We start from the raw sequence: 26,412 nt of genomic DNA on the forward strand, positions 1-26,412 counted from the left end.
CAGCTAAGAAAAGTGCAAATCAATCAGTCACATTCACTGTAGTATGTTTAACTCAAGAGGTCAGGTAAACTTCTGTCAAGTGCCAGATACCACATAAACATGTGACCAAAATATACAGTAAATGTTTACATTTTAAAACATTTATTGCAGTAAGAGACATAAGCTAGGCATGGTGGCATAAACCTGTAATCCCAGTACTTGGGAGGCTGAGGGCAGAAGGACTGCCACAAGTTCAAGGCCAGCCTGGGCTACACAATGAGTTCAAAACTGGCCTGAACAACACAGTGAGACTCTACCTCAAAATGATAGATAGACAGATAGACAGACAGACAGATTGCCAGGTATAATCCCACCACTCAGGAGGATGAGGCAGGATTACCATGAGTTTGAGGCAAGCCTAGGTTACACAGTGAATTCAAGGCCAGCCTGAACTGCAAAGTGAGACCCTGTCTCAAACAATCAATAACTGACTTGATTCATTGCTACCTCTCAAAATCTTCCCCCTTGCTTCAAGCACATAGTCCATTGTTCTTCCTATTTTCCGAAGTAATTCTGAAAGTCATTTTTGAGTCTTTAGTTGTGCCCTTCTGGCTGCCTTAATGTGCTGAACTGATTCAAAATGTTTACCTTTCATGATTGTTTTGACTTGGGAAAAGTAAGAAGTTTTACAGAGCCATATCCAGTAAATAGGTGGTTGGGAACACACAGTAATATTTTTATTGGATTGAAACTGCTTTATCAGAAGCAATGTGTAACATGAAACAGTACTCATGATGGAAGGTGAAACCACCTTTTCACTTCGCAGGCCATATTCTATGCATATTGTGTTTTTAAACACTCTAAAAGCCTTTATAATACTCTGAGTTTATCGTTCCTGGACACAAACTCAGTTCATACAATTCCAGCAAGGTCAAAAAATACAGTCAGCTCGCCCTAGATGTCAAGACTTGACTGACACCGTTCTTCTGCCCAAAGAAAACTAGGTGGTCCCCATTGACAATTCTGAACCATAGTCTCAGGGTCACAGCCACAGACCCAAGCTTCATTTCTCATGATGATATTTATTAAAAATCTGCACCACAATCAGACAACCCTAACGAAACTGACAAAATTTCATGTAAATGCACTATTCATGATTTGTGATTTATGGCAAACTTTAAAACACACATTCTCTCAACTACAGCTCACAACAGAATGACTGCACTGAACAAACTGAAACTTGCCACACACTGTAACTCAAGTACTAAAGATGGCACTCAGCAGCAGCAGCATTAACTCTGTTTTGCGATTATACTGTACCACGTTTTAGACATTGTAGGTTACACTATGTGACAACTACTCAATTTTGCAACTGGAGCATAAAAGTGACTACAAACAACATGAAAATAAATGAGCACTTATGTTCCAGTAACTTTTATTATGTATGCTAAAATTTGAATTTTGTTGCACACCATATTATTATAATTTTGATTTTCAATTTTTGTAACAATCACTGTTAGGCCATTGACCATACAAAAACCAGATGAAGGCAAATATGTTCCATCATTAGTTTATTAACTCCTTTAATTTAAGACAGTAAATATTAATAAAATATAAATATTTGTTAAAGTAATATCAAGTAATTTTATCATGTATTACTTCCCTATAAAATTAATATTTAGAAATATGGTACCTTTTCTCTGGTATCACTTTTAACTTGCTCATCTTGAGTTACTTCATTTCACCATTGCAGATAATCTAAAAAATAAAAATTAATGATACTAAATACTTATAGAATTCTATTTGCTATATATTAATGTTATTAAAACCATATAAGTAAACCTTTCATTACAGGAAACACACTATAACATGGGAAACTGCTTACATTTTTTTTTAATTTTTTTTTTAATTTTTTTTTTTTTTTTTTTAATAAATTGGTACCAGGGATTGAACTCACGACTGCCTGCTTGTAAGGCAGGCGCTTATGCCGCTGAGCTAAATCCCCAGCCCCGAAACTGCTTACATTTTAAAATATTTATTGCAGTAAGAGACACAAGCCAGGCATGGTGACATATACCTATAATCACAGCACTCAGGAGGCTGAGGCAAAAGGATTGCTATGAGTTCAAGGCCAGCGTAGGGCTAAAAAGAGAGTTCAAAGACAGCCTCCAGTACGTATGAGACTCCATCTCTAAATGACTAGTAGAGAGAGACAGAGAGACAGAGAGCAAGCAAGCCATGTATTAGGTGCAAGCCTGTAATTCTAGCACTCAGGAGGCTAAGGCAGGAGGATCACCATGAGCTATGAATGAGAATGACAAAATGAGTCTATGTACTTCTACTGGGTCATTTCAGTGTATGTGACTATTAAAACATTTACAATCAACTATGATAATGTTACACTAATCCTGGAACAAGAAAAATGCTGAAATCAAACAATAGTTCATGGTCACAGTGTGAAGAGTTCTCAGAAGCCAGTTCATCCTTCCTGTGAAAATGCCTCCATAAAATAGACCTAGCAACCACAGCATCCTGTGCTTAGTGAACTTACTGTCTGACATTTTAACTTTGGTAAAAATTTTCATCTTTGGATAATACTGATTATATACTTTAAATAAACTTACATCTGAAGTCACAGAACTTTTATAACTTCATATCTACTTTGCAACTATTCACATAAAAATAACCTGAATATCTTTTAAATATATATACTAATGCTTACTAATAATGCACAATGTTGTAGCAACACTAGAAAATGAAATGACTGAAAATATAACAGGTATGTGTTCATAAAATGTTTAGTAATACTAGTGTAAAGAAAAACGTGAAAAAGCAGCTGTCAAATTATTTCACTTAATAGATTCAGAAGTTACAAGTATTCTGAATGTTTTTCCTTGATAACAAACTTCAACAAAACACAAGCACTTTCAGTTTTCTCATTAACTCAACAAAAAGAAACATGTTTTATGAAGTACAGAAATTACAGAAATTGTTTTTTAAATCACTGAGAAATTTTAAACTGTTAACTATTCTTTGATTATTTTTTAAAATGACTACAAAATCAAAGTACCTTTTTTTTAATTTTCAATTTAATTGCATGGTGGCACACTCCTGTAATCCTAGCACTTAGGAGACTGAGGCAGGGGGATCACTGCAAGTTTGAGGCCAGTCTGGGATACACAGTGAGTTCAAGGCCAGCCCAAACAACATAGCAAAACCCCGTCTCAAAAAAAAAAAAAAAAAAAAAAAATCATTACACTGTATATCCACAGGAAGAAAAAAATCTTTTGTAATAGGAACCTAGAGGCCAGACCTGTGTAAAAGCAAGTGGAAGTCTGGCATCTCCACTCAGCTCACCAGGTAGGCATGTTAACTGTGGAGACCACAAGATGATTAGCTCTCAATTTACCTAGCCTGTCTTATCCCCCTCAAGACTGAGAATACAAGCAAAGAGTAACAAAAGTAATTTTCTAGATGTATGAGAACAAACATTTACTTGTGAACTTTTACTATATACAATTCCAGACACCCTGTAACTGCAGCCCAGAAGGCTCTGTCACTGTCCTAGCCCTGCACTCACCTCAGATGCTGGGAAGGACAGAGTCTTACAGACCACCCCATGATGAGGTCACTCATTCCAAAGCCAAAGCTGCATCTTACTATAGAAACCAAATGACTTCCTCAACTGATGATACATTCCCAGAACTTTACAGAACTAGGCTTGAGATCAATGACTCCAGTAATCCATACCAAAAATCACCTATACTGTTAGCTATGATAATCCTGAATTATGTAAAATCCCAACTGTTGCCTTTGCTCTCTATTTTATAAAACCTCAAACCTCTGTCAGCCGGAGAAGGCAAATCTTGGCCCTCTTTTCTTTGTTTCTTTAAAGCCACTTCCCTGCCCTTTACCACTACTTAATTGATGTCACAAAATAAAAAAAAATCTTTAGCTTCAAACCTGACGATATGACAGAATAGGTATACAGTATTAGCACAAAATCATGCATCCTAAATCCCCCTGGAGTGCCTTCTGTACTTTGGAAGCTTTAAAAAAAAAAAATTCCTTCTTCCAATTCCTTTGTTCTCTAACAGTCACTCTTGCACTTTCACGTCTTCTCGGGTTTGGTTTGGTTTGGTTTGGTTTGGTTTGGTTTGGTTTGGTTTGGTTTGGGGAGGGGCCTAGATTCCCTTATGTCTTAAATATTAACATTCATGGCTTTACAAATATCCCTGATAATTCAATGTGGCAATTTTTGAGGATCAAGTATGAAAGGTTCCAACTGATAATTCTGGTAGGTTCATAAATAAACCTATACCTTATAGGTATAGGTTTCATTGCACTAGTATAACAGCAGACACACACAACAGTCCATCTTTACAATGCAAACTACTAAGCAATGGGTAGTACCCACAGCAATTGCCCATTCTGCCCTCCTCCAGGAAGGTGCCAGGACTCCCAATTCTCCACAGCTGCAACACTTGTTACTTCCTATTTGTAGGATTCAAACAATTCTAGCAAGTGTGGATCTGGTGACTTTGATTTGATTCACTAAATGTTCAACATCTTTTCCCATGTCTGTTAGCCATTTGTTTACCTTTGAAGAATATTAAAGCCCTTTACTCATTATTAAATTGATTGGGTTTTTAAATTTTTATTTAAAGAGAAAAAAAGCAAAACAGAAAAAAGGGTAGAAATAATACAGAATTTCAAAAAATAAACAGTAAGCAATCACTAGTTGATAAATTACACACTATCATCTTAGAAATAGTTGTTCAAGTCACAAAATTAAAGCATACAAAGTAGACATCAAACAGTGAGACTGCGAAAAGTTCTGTTTAGTGATCCAACATTTAGTAATATAGTTATCAATCCTACACACTTAAACATACATGCAGTTATATCCTTTATAAATTGGTTATTTTTTTTTTTTTTTGGTCTTTTTCCTTTTTATCGGTACCAGGGATCGAACTGTCTGCTTGCAAGGCAGGTGCTTATGCCGCTGAGCTAAATCCCCAGCCCCAAATTGGTTATTTTTATATGCACAATTTCACTTTTAGGTATACCCAAAATAACTGAACAAAGGACCCTAAAAAATGCTTTATGCTCATGTGCATAGCAGAATTATTCACAAAAAGTACAAACAACCTACATATCCCTCCAGAGATGAACAGATAAAATAAATGTGGTATACATTTAGAATGAATATTATTCAGTGACAAAGCAAAACAAAGTTCTGCTTTATCTACAACATGGATCCACCTTGAAAACATTATGCTAAATGAATCAAAGACCTATGAGTAAGACATAAACCATAAAACTCCTAGGAAAAATACTGGTATTGACAATGACTTTTTTAATAAGATACCTACAGCACAGGCAACAATATCAAAATAAATAAGTTGCATTACATTACATTAAAAAACTTGGGCATCAATATCAGCACCTGGGATGCTGAGGCAAGGGGATGGTGAGCTTGAGGCCAGCACAGACTACACAAGTTTTAGGCCAAGTACAGAGGAAGTTACACAACTCAACAGGAAAGTAGGGAGTTGTTAAGCTGTATATGATAATTAACTTTATAAGGACTTAAAAAGTAAATAAATGAATCTCATGCTGGCCAAAAGGTGTTGGGGGCAGAGGATTAAAAGAACTCAGACATGTTCTGTCCATGTACCAATTTCTCACGATAACAAAAATTAAAGAGAAATTTTCTAACAAAAATTAAAGAAAAAAAGAGGGGTCCTCTTGAACTGGTAGTAAACATTTCTCCCAAAATATAAAAATTATCAACATGTTTAGGAAACAGAACTCAACATCACTTACACTAGGGAAATGCCAGCCACAGTGTGATCACCTCCTACCTGGAGAATGACTATTATCAGCAAGACAGGAGACCTGTACCTCACTGCATAGCTCTTCCAGAGCAAGAGACTGACAGCACCTGAGAGGGTCAGTACACTGGAGCTGGTGCAGCCCAGCGCAGACCCACAACTGGTCAGGACAACAAGAAGCACAAGCAGAGTAGCCTTCTGACTCAGATTTCCTGACTGTGAAATAACAGTGGGGTTCAAGAAACGATGCTTTTAGAAACAATTTCACAATTAGGGCATTTCTTAATCATAAAAGAGACAACATCTCCATTAGTTTTCTGGTTCTGTACTAAAATTTGGGAGTTGTTCCTTAAAGCTTAACCAAAGCCAGGCATATAATCCCAGTACTCTGGAGGCTGAGACAGGAGGATCACAAATTCAAACTAGTCTGGGCAACTTAGCAACTTAATGATAGTTGATCTCAAAATACAAACTAAACAGGTCTGGGGTATTAAGCTTTGTCAGTAAACGTATTGTCCATGTTACCAGAGAGCACTGAAACAGAAGCAAAACAACCTCCTGGGTCCACAGCACTCTTAGTTGGTGAGGGTCTCACTCCTCTGCCAGGATGCCTTTCCTGTCTTGGGGCAGAGAGCCCAGGCAACACTGTCACAGAGCTCCTCTGCTGAAAGGCGCTCTCTAGGCCCTAAAGGGCACACTCCAGCAGTAGAAACTCAAAAGAACCCCCAACAGGTTGAGAGTTCTCCTGGGTATGAAGAAGCATTCTCTCAGGCCTGGGGTAGAAACTGCTCTTTACCTCTTTAAAACTACTTGACTTGTCACTCATAAGCCCCTCATTAACCCACTCCCATGTTACATTTAACAACTCATTACAGTCTTTTCCTATTAAGTTACTATGTACTTTTCTGTCTCCCAACTGAACTCCTACTGGCACATCTCAACAAGTCTTTATTTAACAGCAAACAGTAACCCTCTGCTTGAGTAAAGTAGATCCACATTACACACGAACGTTCTGAACATTCACAACAACTTAATGGTCTATTTTGTTTTTAAACAAAAGATTTGGGCCAGGGGAGAGGTGACAGAACTAGATCCTCAGAAATTAAACTAAGCTGCAACATCAGTTTTTTAAATCTGTAAGTGGCTACTAATAGTTATATTCTTACATCAACCTATCAACTACTTTAACTGTAACACCAACTCATCTTAGAGTACTACCATTACTGTTGTTCCTAACATCTATTTTCAAATTTAATATACAATGCCATACTAACCTTATTAACTACTAGAATAATTGTAAAAAAAATACAAGATAATAACAAGTGTTATCCAGGATATTGAGAAATTAGAACCCTTACATTTTGCTGACAGGTACGTATGTAGAAGAATATGTTTGAAAACAGTATACCAGTTCCTGAAAAGGCTAAATATGAAGTGACCATATATATGACTCAGCTAGTCTACCGCTAGGTAAGTATATACACTCCTAAAATTTAAAAACTTACATCCTCGGAAAAATCTGTCTGAATGTACACAGTAGCTTTATTCAGAGGAAGCAAAAAGTGGAAACCACCTAAACATACATCACCTGATGGATAGGAAGTAAATGAGGTACACCCTTACAATGGAATATTACTCAATAATACAGAGACATGAAGTACTATACCAGAAGTGGTGGTACATGACAGTAATCCCAGCACTCAGGAGGCTGAGGCAAGAGGATCACAAATTTGAGGTCAGCCTGGGCTACATGAGACCCTATCTCAAAAAACAAAATAAAAGAAGTAACATACTGATACACACTACCTGTATGAACTTTGAAAACATGTTGAAAATAGTCAGGAGGAAGAACGAAGCCAGTTCACCTTTCTCATGAGTCAGCAGAAACCATGCTGAGTCTGGGAAAAGTACAAGAAGCAGCCAATTTGCCCTTCCTGTAAGCTACAGGACGAGAGAAGCCAGTTTGCCCTTTCTGTGAGCTGACCAGAGTGCAGGCTGAAAACCAAGCAGCCACCCACCCTACTACTCCCAGTAAGCAACCAGCTGGTTGGGAGGACAGGATGGGCTGATAGCAACTGAAATACAAAAACACCTAAATGCTTGTATTGATTGTCTTTGGAGGCGTAAGGCCAGTATTCTGAGCATCATTAGGAGGATAACAGTATGCAATATAAAAATATGGGGGATTTCCTTCTGTCTTGTTTTTGTAATCCAATTGTTCTCATTGTTTCGTTTTGTTCCAATTTATTGCTTTGTTTTATTCAATGTTCTGTTTTCATTGGTTTTATTCTGTTTTATTTGATTTTACTATATCTGATGGTATAGACAAGCACTGTGGAGATAACAAAATATATTATGGGAGCCACTGATGATTTCCTATTATCCTGTCATGAAGTTTCTGTACCACTTTCACTGTTTTGCTTTGATCGGCTTTATTCTGTTTTATTTTGTTAAGCTTTATTCTCTTTAAAATAAAAAAAGCAAAAACCCTCTTTTGATACCAAAAGGTCAGTAACATGCCATTATGATTCAATGTGCTTGAAATACTGAGACTAGATAAATCCACAGAAACTAGAAGTAGGTTTGGCAGAAGATAGGGAAGCCAGGAACAATGGAGAGAAGGTTAAGAGATGTAGGAAGCAGGCTGTGGCAAGCTGGCTGGAGAAGTGGAGACAATCTGACAATTACAAGAGCCCAGGCTGCTTAGACTCCCTCTGTAGAGCACCTTGCTTCCAGAAGTGGGGAGCATGAAGGCACCAGAGCAGGAGGAACCTGCTGGTCACGACCACTCATGGTGGTCCATCCTGGGTCTCCCAGACCTAGCAGGTATTTTCATTTTTACTCTTTTTCTCTTTTTGTCTTTTGTTCACCCTAAGTTTACTCTATAGAGCCAGTTTTTCCCTTATGCCTTCACCTTTCACTTTTCAAATGAACTTCTGGCACTGCTTTTAGCTTGTTTCACCCATTATTTGTCTAAGACAAGAAGGACCTGGAATACTTTTGTTTGGCAAGCCATTTTTAAAGGAACTATCCAACGATAGTGTGGGAGTCTATTTTGGAGGTCATAAAAATGCTCCAAAAAATGTGATGATGGTACATAACTCTGAATATGTAAAAGCATACTTTATATGGGTAAAGTATATGGTATATAAGTCATATCGCAAAAAAACTTTTTTTATAGTCCCTATGGAAATTCCTAATTCATCCACTCCTAAATTACGGTTAGGGACTTAGGCTACCTCAGTGCCTGCTTCCTATGAGAAACTACAATGTGCTTTTACACAAAAGCAAAGCTATTGACTCACCCAGGTCTTACAAAGTTTCTCATAAATTTGAGCTAAAACCTGCACTTATACTGCAATACGAAGATCCACCTATTGGGGGAAGGATTGACTTTTACATATTTAAAGGTAGATTACACTGGAACTAAATGTGGGAATTTGGCCTTATTAACAGAAAATCCTAGAAGCAGTATCCAGCAGTTTTAGCTAGCTTAATAAACCTAAGAAAAAAGCAAATTGTTTTGTCTACTCTTGTGCATTAAGGAGAACTAATTTTGAGGATCCTCTTGAATTTCGATGTTATCCTGATCTTTTGTTCTCAACTAGAGCTACTTGCAGGTCGCACAAAATCTAAAACCTAAAACCTTTTGTCCTTAGCCACTAAAGGCTAAAATAAAGTCAGGCAGTAAATATACATACTCTCTCACATTCACATGCACATGTACACACACAAACACACACACAGAGCATCAGAATTTCATACACCTAAACTATCTTAATTTGCATTCTGTGAAAAATAATTCTGATACTCTAAAGTTAAAGAAATATACTTTAAATATATAAACAATTAGGGGCTGGGGATTTAGCTCAGCGGCATAAGCGCCTGCCTTGCAAGCAGGCAGTCACGAATTCAATCCCTGGTACCAATAAAAAGGAAAAAGACAAAAAAAAAAAAAAAAAAAAAAAAAATATATATATATATATATATACACAAACAATTTACAAATACACACTTTCAAACGTTTTCTCCCTGAGACAGAGTCAATTACATGGTGCAGACTGCCCTCCATTTCATAAGGTCAAGTGATCCTCCTGCCTCAGCATCAGAATAGTTGTGGGGTATGTATAATTATGTTCAGCTCAAGGCTTTTTACCTTAAAGTCACATAAGCTGCTTAAAATACATTAAAAGACAGCCAGGCAAGAAGCAATACAACTATAATCCAGAACTCAAAAAGATCAGGCAGGAGGATCACAGTGAATTCAAAGCTAGCCTGGGTTACATAGCAAGTTCAAGGCCAGCATGAACTACATAGTGAGACCTTGTCTCAAAAAACAAATAAAAAGAAGTATATGCAGCTCACATTTGAAAATCCAATCTAAATCTTTTTAAATAGTTTGAGAACTCTCCTTGCTTAAACAACTTGGTCCAGTTCCCATTCAAGCATAACAACTCCATTATTTCATTTTAATCTGTTTATAAGTGGATGTCCCTGCAAGATATCATTAGAAAAAGTTTCCATTGTTTAAAAATGTCTGTGAAACATTATTCCAATGAGCGGCGATAACCTTTACTGAGTGTAGGGAACTGATGGAAAGAATGTAGTTGAAGAAAATCTAGGCAAAAGGTCCAACCAGGGAGGTCAGGAAAACAAGTGTACTAAAAAGGCATCATCTTTGGTCAGCTTTCTCTAAATGTTTTATGCTCTAGAAGGAAATCATTTTTGGAGAACCCATTCAAAGGGAGCTACCATTCCTCCACACTGGCTTTGTCAATGTAATAAAAAATTATAAATCTAGCTCTTTTGTTTGTTTTTGTGATACTGGATATTGAACTCAGGACCTTCTCACTGAGCTAGATTCCCAGTTGCTCTTGGTTTAGTTTTTATCTGGTATCCCTAAGTTGCTAAATTGCCCAGGTAACACTTAAATTGTGATTCTCCTGCGTCAGCCTTCTAAGTGCTGGCATTATAAACATGCGTTACCACACCCAGTCAAAGCCTACTTATTTAATAAGAAATACTCCAGAGAAGATGCTCATAACCTTGGCAACATCATTAACGGTAAAACTGAGACATTCTGAGAGAGGAAAACAACTAACATATGTACTCTAACACAGAGAGAGATAAGTAAATGCCCAGCAAGAGAGATGCTCTGCCTAGCATATAAATTAGCAATAAAACATACCTTGGAGAAGGTTTACACTGCATTAACTCTGTCCATGTTATTACATTAAGGTATGCATTTGCATCAAGTTACCTTACTTGGTAATATTCAATGACTACGTTATAAATGCTTTAGTCCAATCTGCAAATTTATTTCGCCTATATACTGTGAAAGAGTACAACTATAACTTTATGAAAGAGTAAAGCTATAAAAAGTTGGATTTTAGGGGCTGGGGATTTAGCTCAGCGGCAGAAGCACCTGCCTTGCAAGCAGGCGGTCCTGAGTTCGATCCCCAGTAAGAAAAAAATTTTTTTTAAAAAGTTGCATTTTATACCCTTTGCGTTCATGAACCCTTAACAAAAACAAACAGGACTGAATGGTTTATACACTATCTACAAAAGATGTTCAGACACATATAAAATGTGACATTTAATTTTACAACAAATAAGAGCTTACTGTTAGAGGATCAGAATTTTATTAGTCTTTAATTTAATAACTTACTTAGAATAACTCTTCTTCCCAACTTAAGATTATAATTATTTTTAGAATTAAATGCCAAATTTTCTGTCTATACAGATGATACATGAAACTAAAATTCTTACCTTGAAACATTTTCTCTGTCTCTAACCCATGACTGTGACTTATTACAATGATTCTACTTTTTAAGAAAAGTATGAAGTTTGATCAAAATGTATGTTTAAATTTTTAAAATATCAATAAAGCTACATTGCCATTCCACCTCCTTAAAATTTGAAATATAATTTTCTCATCATTCTTGTCACTTTCTGAAAGCAGTTCTAGAAGTCCTTTTATGAATGTCTTTACGAGGTATGGTCAAAAATACAGTGAATGTTACTTCCACGTGGCACCCAAGGGAAATGCAGACTCCTGAAAAATTATGGAGTGTCGCCATCTATTTTACTCACCAGGTCTGGCACTGTGCAACTTCTGGCTCTTTGCAATGTCAAAGCAGCCATGAAAGATAATCATTTTCAATCAACAGGAGATTGAGGCAGCCATAACAGCCCAATGAAGTATACTCATGAAAAACAATTTCAAAACTGCTTCAGAAAGTGTCAAGATGTAATAAGCTTGTTCAAAGCAAAAGAAAGTATTTGAGTGGGATTAATGGCAATGTGCAACAATAATAATTTTTTTAAATTTAAACATTCTCCATATTTTTTATCATACCACCTACCATAGTCCAGTCAGCTCCATTACCCCTATGAAAATCGAAATGTGTAAGATAGGAACCAAAAAGCAATAAGGCATATAACAATGCTCATTAAACAGCAATAAGTCCCTTATTAGTAATTACTTTAAATGTAAATGAATGAAATTTGCTATCAAAAGAAAGATATATGATTCCTAGCACTGTACAAGAAAAAAAAAAAAACACAGAGAGATTCATTGACAGGATAATTGAAAATGATCCACCCCTGAGTTCCAACCTGAATACCACAAAAATAAAACAAGACACAAATGAGTTTAAAGTCAAAGGATGGGAAAATATACTCAAAGCAAACAGTAACCAAAAGAAAGTAGGAATACATAAACTAATATCAGACTTTAAACCAAAATAGGGATGCCAGAGACAAAGTACATTACATATTAATAAATAGTTCAACAGAGGAAAAAGATAAGTTAAAAACCTTTACACACTTCATAACAGACCATCAAAAACAAAAATTAACCAATTAAAAAAAATCCTACAATATCAGGACCTCTGTACCCTAATAGTCAATAAGGATATAAACAACCCTGCAGAAGAAACAGCACTGGATCACAATAAACCAAATAAATCTAACAACATACAGAAAACAGTACCAAATGTACATGGGACATTCTCCAGGATGGACCACATATGAGACCACAAATCAAGTCTCAACAGAATTTAAATGATAAATATCATACAAAGTTTCTTCTCCAACCTCAAAGCAGAAAGTAAAGATTCGATAAAAAAAACCGGAAAATTCATAAATTTGTGGGAATTACACAACACTCTCAGTCACTGAGTCAAAAAAGAAATCATAAGAGAAAATTACAAAATCTTTAAAGACAAATGAAAGTAAAAGCATGACAGAAAAATCAGTAAGACATACAAAAATGTACTATAAGGGAAATCTATAGCTCAAAATAAAAGAAAACTCTCAAATCAACCACCAAAATTTATATCTTAAGAACTAAGGGAAAAAAAGAACTAAACCCAAATCTATCAGAAAGAAACAATAAAGACTGGAGCACAAGTAAAATAGAAACTAGAATAACACAGAAAAAAAAAAATCAATGAAACCAAGAGTACTGTGAATAACTCTGTCAACCAATTGTATTAACACAGATAAAACAGATAAATTCTAAGAAACACAAAAGCTATGAAAACTGAACCATAAAGAAATACAAAATCTCAACTGAACCCTAACTAGCAACAAGACAGAATCAGTATGTATTCAAAAGCCTCCTACAAAAGAAAAACTCACACCTGCTGGCTTCAGTGGCAAATTCTACAAAGTATTTAAAGACGAACATCAATCTTTCACATTCTAAAAATATGAAAATGAAGGACCACCCCCTATAAGGCCATATTTAGCCCTTATACCAAAGTCAAATAAACACACTACAAGCAAATCACAGACTATCATTCCTTCTGATCACTGATACGGCTGAGGCACAAACCCTCAACAAAGTCATAGCAAGTCAAATTCAGTAGCACCCAATGACATAGCACTTTCCACCCACAAGGGATGGGGGGAGTACAGATAAAAAGGAAATGGAACTTTCTGTACCCTATTAGATGTGGCGCCAATAATCTGGAAAATAATAAATAAATTCTTTAAAAAAATAAAACAGAGAATTATCATATGATCCAGAAATTTCACTTCTGTCTGTACATCCACATTCTTAGCAACTGGCAGAAAAAATCGAAGTGTCCACTGACAGATGAATGGCTAAAGGTAGTATGTACACTCAATACAATATTATTCAGCCTTAAAAAGGATAGGAATTCTAATACACACACCAACATGAACTTTGAAGACACTGTGCTAAATGAACCTAATCACAAGAAGACAAACATTATCTAACTACATTCCCACGAAGTACTTAATCAAATTCATTGAAACAGAAATAATAGTCCCCACAAAGTAGATACAGGAAACAGAAAACAGAGTTATTGTTTAAAGGTAAGAGAGTTCCAGTTTGGGCAAATGAGAAAATGAGAAAAGTTCTCCAAACGAATAGTGATGATGGCTGGATAACAATGTAAATGCACTCAATGTGACTCAACTATACATATTATATATATACATATATATATATAATATATAAACACATTTAAACTATATATATTTTTTAAAATAATTTTTTAAAAATCAAAATACAAATCTGTGTTAAAAGTTAGGAAAAAATAAATATCAAATGTAAATAAAAAATAAAATTAAAGGCCAGAGATTTAGTTCAGCAGCATAAGTACCTGCCTGGCAACTGTAAGGTGGTAAAGCTGATTCCTGGTGCCAAAAAAAATTACAATTAAATAAAATTAAAATGTAAGAGAAACTTATTTTCACCAAGCAAAGAAAAAAATCTAAATAGTATACCTATCATAAACTAATAAATCTAAAGAGCTGCTGTCAAAAATAATATTTTTGGGCCAGGGATATAGTTCAGCAGCAAGGTGTCTGCCTGGTAAACATGAGGTCCTGAGTTTGATTCCTCATACCAAAAAAAAAAAGAAAATAGTAATAATATTGTTTTGGGCGAGCACAGTGCCATGCATCTGTAATCCTAGCTCCTCCAGACGCTGAGGCAGCACAACCATGAGTCCAAGCCACCTGAGCAACACAGTAAGACTCCATCTCAAATGACAATAATATTCTTTTTAGTACATTAAACTCAATGTAGGTAATATCCAGCCAGGCTTTTAACCCTAGCCTATCACAAAGCTTGCAAACTGCCATTCTCTGAAGAAGCCACCTCTCACAGATTATCTTCCCTGCTGACTAGAACAAAGTGACTGTGCAGACACCATGCACTAATTACAGGCTTAGCACTGGGCTAAGCAGTTTACATGTACAGTATTAATTCATTTACTATTTCAGATCATCTTAGAGTAGCTACCATTGTTACCTGAGTTTTTGATTTTTCTAATTTTATTAATTTTTTTTTGAGACAAAGTCTCTCTATCTCAGTATGGACCCCAGACTGGCCTCTCACTCTTCATCCTCTGGCCTCAATCTGTGGAATGCTGAGATGATAGATAAACGCTTTACATCCAGGTTCCATTTTTGGAGTTGAGAAAACTGAAGCACAAAGTGGATAAACAACTCACTTAAAGAAATGCCAGGACTTAAACCAGCAAACTTGAGTGAGACCCAACTCCTTAGCCACATTAACAATAGATAGACCCAGTAACCAACAGTAACACACTAGTGTGAACAAAAACGTAAGTACATACCTTAAAGAAATGTTTTAAATTATTGTAAAAAGACACATTGCCATTAATCCCCCTCAAAGTATTCCCTTGCTTAAAATATACTTACCTCTCATTCTTTCTGAAGCAGTTCTGGCAGTCCTCTTTCATGTGTGTATTATGCTGTTGTAGCTGCTTCAATGTCCTGATTCACTTCAAAATCTTCCCCTTTCACAGTCATTTTTACTTTGGGGAAGAAGCAGGAAGTCACACAGTGCTAGATGTGTATAAGGACAACAAAATGCCTCACAGTGTTTTCATCTGTTGGCCTAGCTTTCCACTGAAGGCACGTGGCAACAGCATTCATTGTATTTGGATCACAACTTGCAAGAACGCTTATGAAAAAATTTCCAGAGCTGCTTCAGAAAGTAGTAGGAATGATGGAATAAGTGTATTTGAAGCAATGAGAATATTTTGAGAGGAGATAACGGCAATGTATCTTTTACTTTAATATATCTTTTAATTCATTCACTGTGTTTTGATCAACTCCTTACGAAAAATTCAGAGCCTGTCCTCTACAGTTTCTATTGCTTACACTGACACCCACTGCTTCATGGAAACTTCCAACTTGCAGAGGGCCATTCCACAGGTTCACCTATTGACAGTCACATACTGTACTGGTACAAGAGTAGGTTTTAAAGGTGAAACTATGAAGGAGGTCTAAAAACAAAATTCAAAATGTAGAATATAAAACATAAGACAAATTACAAAATTTCGTAAGTCATGGACCTCCTTTCACTAATGGAGGTCACTGTTCTTCCACAATGGCCTACCCAGACTTTTCTGCAAAGTGTTAATGTCTCCAAACAAATCAATTAGACAAGCTTTATCACAGTTACTTCTACAAAACATTTAATGTTTTGCAACGCTATTGAAACATAAGGGTAGCTTTAAGCCCATTTTCATGGTTTCAGAGTTTAAGTGAGACTACAATCAATTCAAGGCATGGTTTTGAAGCATCGTAACTGCACCTATAACTTTGCTATAGAATTAGACCCGGTAAAAGTAGAATGGGAAACTGAACCAGGCACAGTAGAAGGCTGCTCCAAGATGCAAAATAAGGAGTGTACATTGCTAACTACTTATCGAAGTTATCGATGAGTAGTTAGTACACAGGATATACTTATAAGTATATACTTATATCTGTAAGTACACAGGATATACTTATAGATCTTCTATGGCTTTGTTTGGTTTTAACATCTGGCACATGTTTTAAAATACTATTTAAAGCACTTTAAATAAATCACTTCCTTTTTGGTCCACTGAACTGAATTCCACAACACAATTACAAAAATAACTTTCTGGCCTTCTCAGGAAAAAAATAGAATTTTTAAGAATACTTCAGAGATTAACAAAGCAAATGATAACGTGACAACATAAAGGAAAGTGAAAATGCGTGACCACAATGATTATTAAAGTCCTAACTACAAACTGTCATGCATTAGAATTTAACACCCCTACAATCCTGAATACCTAAAGCAAAAAGAAAAAACTCACAGAATTAACATTGAGTGCCAAAGAAAACTCCCACCAGGAGTTATCCTCAGGCACTCAGGCAAGCCCCGGTGAGATGGTAAACGAGTTTTAAATTATCAGCACTTCTTTCGGCTACACTACGGTGTAGTAAAATTGTCCTACAATGGGTGAACTGCCTGAGAGGTGACCCGACCACTGCGAACGGCCCTGAACTCCCGAGCAGCGGAAAACCCAGAGCCGCAGTGCTGGCTGAGGAGCCCGCGACCCGGGCCCTGAGAACCCGACTCTGCACTGTCATTGAGGGACGCGAGCAGGGCAAGGCTGGTGCCCGGGGACAAGCTGCAAACAGAAGACACGCCTGGGCGGTGGGAGGCCCGGCCGGCCGGGCCCCGAAACCCCCACTCTGCCCGGCCCACGGACCAGACAGTCGCCTTGGCGCGGTGGGGCGCAGGGCGACGCGGCCCCGCGGGCAGCTCGGTACGCTGCGCCTCAGGCCGCGTCCACGCCCGCCTGGCAGGTGAGGGGCTGCGGCCCGGCTGCGCTCCGAGGCCGGCAGAGCCGACGGCAGCGGGGACGCTCACCGGCTTCGGAGGGGCGCCGGTCCGGCGGGTGCCGGCTCCGCGCGGGCAACACCGGCGGCCGCAGTCTGAGCTCCCAGCGGGTCCCGCAACGCCCGTCACCGGTGTTTTCATACAAACCCTAATAGCAGCAGAGGCGCAGGCGGCCAAAGAGGCGGTGGAACCTTCCTGCATCCCGGCAACGTCAGCGCGGGGCCCCGCCCACTGCACGGCGCTCCCCTGGGCGCGCGCGCCGGGCAGGGCGGAGACGCCTGGAGGGCGTGGCCGGAGGGACGGGGGTGGGGCCACAAAGCAGGGCAGGCCGGGTGGGCGGGACGCCGAGAGGGAGAGGAGGGGACGGCTGGACAGGTCCTTCGACGGGTGGGCCAAGAGGGAGGGGCGTGGCAGGAGGGAGGGCGGGGCAGTTGGCGGGGCCGGCAAGCAGGGAGTGCCGGGTGGGCGGGGCTGTGCGCCCCGGGTTTACTGGAGCCCTGTGGCAGCGGGCGGCTCTCCCCCGTGCAATCATCTTTCTCCCCTTCAGGAGGCCTCTTCGTGGCCTTCTCCGCGGAGCTTAGCTTGCCTTCATGCTAGACGCCGGGTGAGTGTGGGCAGAAACTCACTGCTAGACGCCGGCTGAGCCTGCGCCGGTCCGACCGAGGAGAGCCTGCCGGGCCGTGCGGTCCGCGGCCCGGTGCTGCCGCCAGCTGTTGGCTCACGGTTGCTTTTCGCTCCGCAGCGAACCCCGGAGTTAGGAATAGGAAGGCTGTGTGCCAGGCTGGCCCTGAAGGTCAGGTTGCGAGGGGTCGTCCGAGCCGCAGGCATGTGTGAGTGCCCGCCTCTGCGCTAGGTTTGGCTGCGCGCCCCCACGCGCTCGCCCGGAACGCTGCGCCGCGTGGCTGTCGCTCATGGTAGCCGGTGAGGAGAGCGCGGTGCGCGGGGAGGGCGGAAGCCCAGGGCTGCAAGGCTTTTGTGTTGTGCTGTCGTCTTGTTTAAATAGAATTAAATATGAGAGCGACTCAGAATACTGATCCAAGGTACAGCACACCGCTTGTTGAAGTTCGCCCTTGGCTGATGCCCATTCCCACGCGCACTGGAGACGGGTCTTAGGCGCGTCGGAAGGCAGTTACAGCGTTTAAAGTAACTTTAAAACAACCACCACGCCAAACTACGCAGCCTGAAAACGTCTATAATCTAAGAGTACTTAACATTTTACGAAAATTAAGTATATGTCGTATAAATGAACTTTTACTCAAAAAACTCATGAGTCATTATGCAAAAACATGGATATACTAAATTTAAATGTAGCTGCATGCTTGTACAATTTTAACTTCGCTTGCAATATTAATCCACATGACTAGGTAAATAGTAGAACATCATGTATTTTGAAATGATTCCAAACACTTCTTTGGCTAGTGAGTGATACATATGTTACTATGAGAAGAGCATAAAACTCCCTCCCCCTTGGAGAAAATGATTTTATACCTTACCAGACTCCACTTGTGAGACTTCAACTACTAGAATTTAAAATATATAGAAACTCAAAAGCTTGACAGACTTCAGTAACTCCTGTAGTGGTGGACTACATTGTCTGCTGCTTCTCCAAATACCACCTGCTCGGGCTGTGACAGAGCCTGGCCCTTTCACAGTTGAGATCCCAACTGATCTCAAATGCTTCCCCTACCAGCACCTTTCTTTTGGTGGAGTCAAAGGACCTCATCAGCTCTCAGTTGTGGTTGATGCATTTTCTTGCAGAGTAGCTTGTATAAAGGCAACCCTCAATCTGCAATTCCACTTCACTTTCCAAGAAGAAGCCTACTTCCATCCTAGTTGAGCGACTAATAATTGACCTCACTTATGATATAGTTGGTATATCTCATCTGACAAGTATATTCTCTGTGAAGTCTATTCTGATACTCCCCTACTTTAAATATTGTGAACCTAAAAGAGGGAAAACATTTTTGTGTGATAATAAACTGTGATCATCACATCTCAAACCTTGCAAACATAGAGCCAATTCTTGTTGCTCACCCTTTCCATTATTTTACACAGCTTGACAAGCTTTGTTATGATACATAAAAGTTTTGTTTTGTTTTGTTTGGCTTTTTGAGACAGGGTCTCACTATGCAGTTCAGGCTGGCCTTGAGCTCACTTTGTAGCCCAGGCTACAAACTCAAACTTGCAAGGACCCTCCTGCCTCAGCCTCCAGAGTGCTAGGATTACAAACATGTGCCACAACGCCTGGCTATGATACATAAAAGTAAACAATAGGCTAGGGATGCAGCTCAGTGGTTGTACGTGTACTTAGTATTAAAACCCAGATTCAATCACCAACAAAACAATATGTAAGTAAATCAAATAATTTTATTATATGTCACAGTCTGAATAAACACTAATATTCATTTAACTAAAGAGGTCTCATCTCAAGAACCTGAGGTGAGGTAAAGGTGTACCTCAGTGGTAGAGATGTGTGTGGTGCAAGGTTTCTCCTCTCACACTAGAAAAATAAGCAAACAGATAAATAACTGGCATCTCCAATTTTTCAGCAAGATACTGTGATTTCTCATTCTAAATACATATTCATATTTCTGTATACTTTAGAGTGACTCCCAACAGAGTGAGAAAAAAATTTCTTATCACTTTAAGGTCAGCTTCTCTATCCTAGAGTCTAGCTAATGTTTCATTTATTTTCTGTCACTTTGAGGTCAATTGCTTGAGACAGTAATCTCTTTTTTTAAAACAGTTTCTTTTTAAGTTGACAAACATATAAAACAAGGGATTATGTAAATGTGAAGAATTTAGATTTTTTCATATCACAAGGAAAAGTCATCCAGGATTATTTGAGCTTTGGGTTTTAATATAAGAAATAAGCCTTTCAGGCATGGTAGTGCATACTGTTACCCCACCACGTGAGGAGGATAGGGCAAGAGGGATGTAAGTTCTAGCCCAAGTGTAGTAACTTAGAATTTGTCTCAAAATAAAAATAAAAAGGGACTGGCTTGTAGGTCACTGTGTATAGCCTGAATTCATCTCAAATACCAACATAGATAAATAGATAAATTTATTTTCATGTATTCTTGAGTAACATGTCATGTTACTGACATGTCACATGTAGAGATAACCTTCTTCATTTTATCCCAGTAAGAACTCTGTTAGAATTCTAATCAATGAAACTATGATAAATTTGTATTATTTTAAGTCACTAAGGCTATGATAATTTGTTACAGCAGCAATAGAAAACTAATACCACCTCCAAGTTGGATACATGTAAGCAATGGATCTATTGGGGAGAATCATCATACCTATACAGATTTCTTAAGTATATTTTCCCTAATCTTAAATATGATTATACTGGGATGCTTAAAAACTTTACAAACAGAAAATATAGATGTGTTTTTTTACTTCTGAATTGGAGAAAGTCTTTTATACATTTATCATTTCACCAAATCCTCTCCACCAACTCAGGCAAATTAATTTGCTAAGTGAAGATGCTCTTAAGTAACAATTGAGGTTTACTACATGTTTTCTGTTTATTATGAAAATGACCATAGATGAGAAACTTTCTCTAGCCATAGGGGAAAATAAACCATAAAAAATCGAACAACAGAAGTCTGCCCTTTGGGTGTTGTGGTGGATAAAATATACCCATCCCATATATTCTAATGAAATTATGGGCTTTAGCGTTATGGTAGCCAATTGTGCATCTCAGTAGCTGTGCCTGGGCAATACAGAAAACAATTTTTGTGCTCACTCATTTGCTATGACAAATAGCAAGGTGTGTACACATATGCAAATGTGTCAAATCAAGATTTTTGACCACAAAATGTGGCATGTAAATTTTTATGTGTGTATCCTGAACAACAGGGGGTTAAAATATACCCATAACATACTTTTGTAATGTAAATAATGTACTTTACTATAAAGGAAGCTGGATGGGTCTTACAGTAGCTACACCTGGGGAAAATAAGAACCCATCTGTCAATAAAGGACAAGATGTATACTGGAGCTCTAAAGTAGCAACAGGTGTTTTATCCATGAAATGCTCTCTGTTAAATTTGTGCACATTTAGAAGATTTTTTTTAAGTTTTCTTTTGCTTTTTTTGTAGAATTAGCCCAATCCAGTGCAATGGCATATGAAAAATCAGATTTGAATGTTTGGGAGGAAATCCAAAGTGAGTCATCAGATGACTCATGCACAGATGATGATGATGATGATGATGACGACGACTTTGATGCTGGTCATTTAAGACAAAGTTCCTGTGACAGTGAGATAAAGTATCAGTGGACAAATGCAGACACAGCAAATGAAGAACTTCATTCAGATAAGGAAAAAAACAGTAATGTTGAGTACATACTTAACTAGTCAAAATGGAACAAAATGGTCCACGTGTCTCAACCATCCAGTGTTAGAACTAAGTCCAAAAACATAATTAGGTTCTTGGCAGGGGTGAATCCTACTAGATGGAATGCCAGCAATATGATTCAATGTTGGAAATTGTTTGTAACAGATGATATGCTACAAGATGTTGTGAAATACAAAAATGATGTAATATAGGTAAAACTTTCTGTATGCTCCAGTAGTCATACTTGAAAATGTATTTATTGTGATACTTCAATATCTGAACCGAAAGCATTGATAAGTCTGCTGTATTTAGCCGGGCTTTCTCATGGTAATGACAGAAATGTAAAAGACTTGTAGAAAAGTGATGGGTGTGGGCTTGAGGTTTGCAGAATAAAATCACTGAGAATATTTGATTTTCTTCAAAATTGCCTGAGCTTTGAGGACAAAATCACCAACCAAGAGAGAAAAATAACCAATAATCTGGCTGCTATCTGCCCATGGTTTGAGAGCTTTGTCTCAAAATGTCAAGCATTTTACACACCATCTGAACAACTTGATTATTGATGAACAGTTTGCAGCATTTCGTGATTGCTGTAGCTTTAGGCAGTATTTGCCAAATAAGTGTTCAAAATATGGCATAAAAGTATGTGCTCTGGTAGGTATAAACTTGATTATGCTTTCAATTTAGAAATTTATCCTAGAACACAGTCATCAGGTATTTATTCATACAGTAATAAACCAAAGGATGTTACCAACAATCTTACTGCTCCTATCTCCCAAAATGATCAGAAAAAGACATTCAATAATTAGTTTACCAGTTACCCATCAAGGTTATATTTGCTAACAGCACAAATTGGCCAGTGTAGGAAATATATGCAAGAATAAAGCAGAAATTCCTAATGAAATGTTCCAAGTTCAAAGTACAGAATTATATAGTACAATCTTTGAGTTTCAAAGATATAACAAAAATAACTGTAAATAAAAAGATATAATATTGGTCTTGTTTGTAAATGGCAAAAAAAAAAAAAAAAATGTGATACTGCTGGTGTTAACATTGTACCATGATAGCAAGATGAACAGAAAAAACTCAAACAAAATGAAGCCAAAGATTGTAACTTGTCAAAGGTGGAGTAAGTGTTGTTTTGAGTTATGCAGTAACTATGATGTTACTTGAAACACAAACTAGTGACTAATAATTATATTTCACTCAATCCTAAATATGTATGACATAACTAGTTTCATAGTTTACAAAGAAAATAACAAGTACAAAATATCATGGAGAAATTTTCTTATAGTATTTTGACTGAAATTGATATAAGGTCACTTGTCACAGAAGAAGAACAAAATGTTCTGCCTGAGGAACTGTGCAAAAACATTGTAGAGCACACTGGTGAGCTGACAGATGTATACACAGGTACAATATCACAAAGACCTAAGACAACATGAAAACTAAACACACGTCAGCTGTGCAACATAGGAAACAAAGAATCTCTTCTGTAATTAAAATACAGTATTTCCCATGACTTGGGTCAAGCTCACCTAATCAACTCATTTTCTGATTCTCCTGTAACGAGATTATTTCCTGGCTGCTACATGTGAGAGAGGGGTATGAGAGAGGACAGCCTGCCAGCTGTCTCAGTATAAATCTTACAAGTTTAATTCCTCACCGATGGGTCTGGTCTTTAACATGATTAGCTAACAAACTTGATTTTTCAGTAGATGCACCCCAAATGTTATGGCTTGTATGTAGCTATCTCCATCAAAACCTCATGTAGCTTCCAAGGACAAGATAGGCCACAGCTGGGCTGGGGATTTAGCTCAGCGGCATAAGCACCTGCCTTGCAAGCAGGCGGTCGTGAGTTCGATCCCTGGTACCGATAAAAATGAAAAAGACAAAAAAAAAAAAAAGATAGGCCACAGCTGAGGACACCTGGCTCCAACCCCCAATAAATAGGATGGTGATTGTGGCTGCAGGAATTTCACTCCTGTAGCAGAATTCACCTAGAGACTTTTTCCTAGGATAGTTCCTCTTAATTAGCATACTCCTTGCTTGGGAGAGTCCTTGAACTCCTCCCAAAGTCCTGCTCAGGTTTTCTGCATTTTCTACTCTAATCTCTTCCTTGTTTAAATAAAAAATACAGGCCTCCCAGACACATTGCCTGTCTTAGCCCACAGAGTCTTGAGCTCTGCAGAAGGTTTTGGTCCTCCTGGAATCCTAAAAATAACTTTTAAAAAAACTCATGTAGTCAGGAGTGGGACTTTTGGTGGTGACTAGATACAGAGTATGATGCTGGGATCAAGTATATGATGCTGGGATTGATTCATATTGAGATGTTAGAATAAAGGGTGCCCCAACCTGGGTGTGAATGGTACTTGCCCTTAGGGTGGGTGTCCTGGATAAAATATAAGGGACAGAAAGAGGATCTCCACTAACTTTGTGCTGTCTTGCTGGCTTCTGCCTTCTGCCCACTATGACCTGTTTCTCCTCTGTGATGCCCCTCTGCCATCCACCCTGCCTTGGAGCCTGCCAACTATACTGAAACCTCTACAAACTGTGAATCAAATAAACCTTCCTTCCTTTAACTTTGGGCATCAGATAGTTTGTCTCAGAAATGAGAAAAGTAGTTAATACACCAACTATCTGAAAGAGTTTTGGCCCAGACAGGACACTGTAGCTGGTAAAGCCTCAGGCGGAACCAAGGAGCTCCATCTCACCCACACCTAGGAATTTACCTATGGCGCCAAAAGACCAACAGGCTACCTGTGCATCTCTAAAGCCCCTTTAGGTTCCACCCCAAACCTAAGCTACATATATGCCTCCACTCCACGTGTTCCACAAGAGATCGCCGACCCCGGGGGAGATGCCGCACTCCAGGGGATCGGGGATGTTCCTCCTCCCCCCCCCCCCGCATTCTCAAAATAAAGGTCATTTATATTTCATACTTCTTATCTTTTCAGCCGCCGCAGGTCCCCCACAGTTCTATCACTATCCACTGATAAAAAACTGATATTAACTCACAACTACATTTTCTCAGAGTAATAACTTGTAACAGTGGGAGATGTTAAAGGATATGCTTTTGAGGTGAACAAATAACTGGCCTATTTTCAGAAGTTTTTTTTTTTTCTTTCTTTCTTAGCATTGGCAGGCTTTCTTTAAGCAATTATTTAGTTTTGTTTGTTGTTTTTGTTTCTTTTGTTTTGTAGATGATCAATCTGAAATAGAGAAAATGAAGCCGCTCTACTGGAAAATTAATGGAAGATCTGCTGAGCTGCATATGTTCTTCACCAAGAAGTCCCCTGAAAGGGCATTTTAGAATTCCTAAAACTCCAGAAAGTAAATTTAACACCAACTCATTACTGGTACCAAAGGTTGTTGGGGTCGCTCCCGGCCGGCAGGAAAGACACACGACAAAGTCTGGCGGTGTGCAACCTTGCCTTTATTTGTCTCCGCGTGGGCCCCGCGAGGCCTCCTCTCTGTCACCAGCCCTTTCTCGCCGGTGGACTTTCTCTATCTCTCTCTGTGCTTCCTCTGTGCTTCTCTCTTGTGGCGGGAGAGGCATTTACTTTTATAGGGTAACAGTGGCCAATCAGTTTAAAGCGCGCGATGCGGGCTGACTGGCTAACATCAGTTGTTCCTAGGCAGACTATCTTACAGAGCGGGTTGTTTAAGTCGCCAGCGCAATCAGGGGGCAGGAAGCAGGCGCCAACTTGGCTCACTCGATGGGAGGGGCAATCTAGCTCAGGCTCCGCTCCCACCCACAGGCCCTACGTCCGCCAAGTAAGGCGACCGGTGTTGGCCGCGGCTCCCAACATCTCCCCCTAATTTATTTACTTTGAATGAATGTATGCATCGCAGCCCGCCCTGGATCGAGTGCAGAGGCTTATGCCCTGTGTTGAGACCCACCGTAGGCCCTTGGCTTGGACCCTGGTCGGCCGCCCCGGGTCCGCCAAGGCCTTGAGACCCTCGTCCTTTTTTCAGGGCCAGGAGTGAACTGGACGGAACCTGGATGCACATAGGCATGCACTCATGCCCCTCCGTGTGATCCCCTCGGAGAGGCATCTAGATCTGGTTAGATTCTAGTAATCCAGCGGCTTTCGTGCGCCATGGGGTAGGGCCTGGCTTAGGTCGAGTCGTGCTGGGGAGGCACGCTCTTACCCGTCATTGACTCACCTACCCTGCTGTGTGGTGTCATTAGGGAAGGAATGCGGAAGACCCGCCACACCTAGACCCAGTCGTAGGCCAGTTGAGCGAGCCATGCGTAGGCCTGGGGGTCATTGTGCCCATCACGGGCTGCTGCCAGGGCCGCATGGGCAACCAGGCGTACTTGACGCCGGGCCGCCACAAGGCGCCCATTAATAAATGATGTGACGCATCGGAGCAAGCATGGTCCTATAAGCAGGAGCAAGAACAAGGAGCATAGAGGGCCTAACAAGGGTAGCACATAGGGGAGCAAGCCGTTCCAGGCCCCCAAAAAGGGATTGTCCTGCAGTTCTTTTAGGGCTCATCTTGTTGTTGGGTCTGCGGTTGGCCTCTGGTGGAACAGGCCTGATCTTCAGTCGAGGGACTTGTCGCGTCAACCTCTCTGGGACCC

General features: G+C 39.3%; 1 protein-coding gene across 6 annotated transcripts in view; it reads right to left on the reverse strand.

Annotated features, from left to right (window-relative positions):
* Agtpbp1 (ATP/GTP binding carboxypeptidase 1) overlaps positions 1-17,712 on the reverse strand; it is a 191,103-nt gene extending 173,391 nt beyond the window's left edge. For 2 of the 6 annotated variants that reach the window (XM_063243743.1, XM_063243758.1), the window contains exons 1-2: positions 17,506-17,704; positions 1,673-1,737 (exon numbers count right to left, since the gene is read on the reverse strand). In XM_063243743.1, the coding sequence (XP_063099813.1) occupies positions 1,673-1,704 (32 nt within the window). In that variant the 5' untranslated portion in view covers positions 1,705-1,737; positions 17,506-17,704. Of the gene's footprint in view, positions 1-1,672; positions 1,738-15,518; positions 15,635-17,505 lie in introns of those variants that run through there. The other 4 variants (XM_063243731.1, XM_063243735.1, XM_063243729.1 and 1 more) reach the window with 4 other exon arrangements.
* Positions 17,713-26,412: the final 8,700 nt, after the last annotated feature.

This window comes from Cavia porcellus, unplaced genomic scaffold (assembly GCF_034190915.1).
Source record: "Cavia porcellus strain 051 isolate PalLab524CR breed Dunkin Hartley unplaced genomic scaffold, mCavPor4.1 scaffold_2, whole genome shotgun sequence".
Taxonomy (NCBI): Eukaryota; Metazoa; Chordata; class Mammalia; order Rodentia; family Caviidae; genus Cavia; species Cavia porcellus.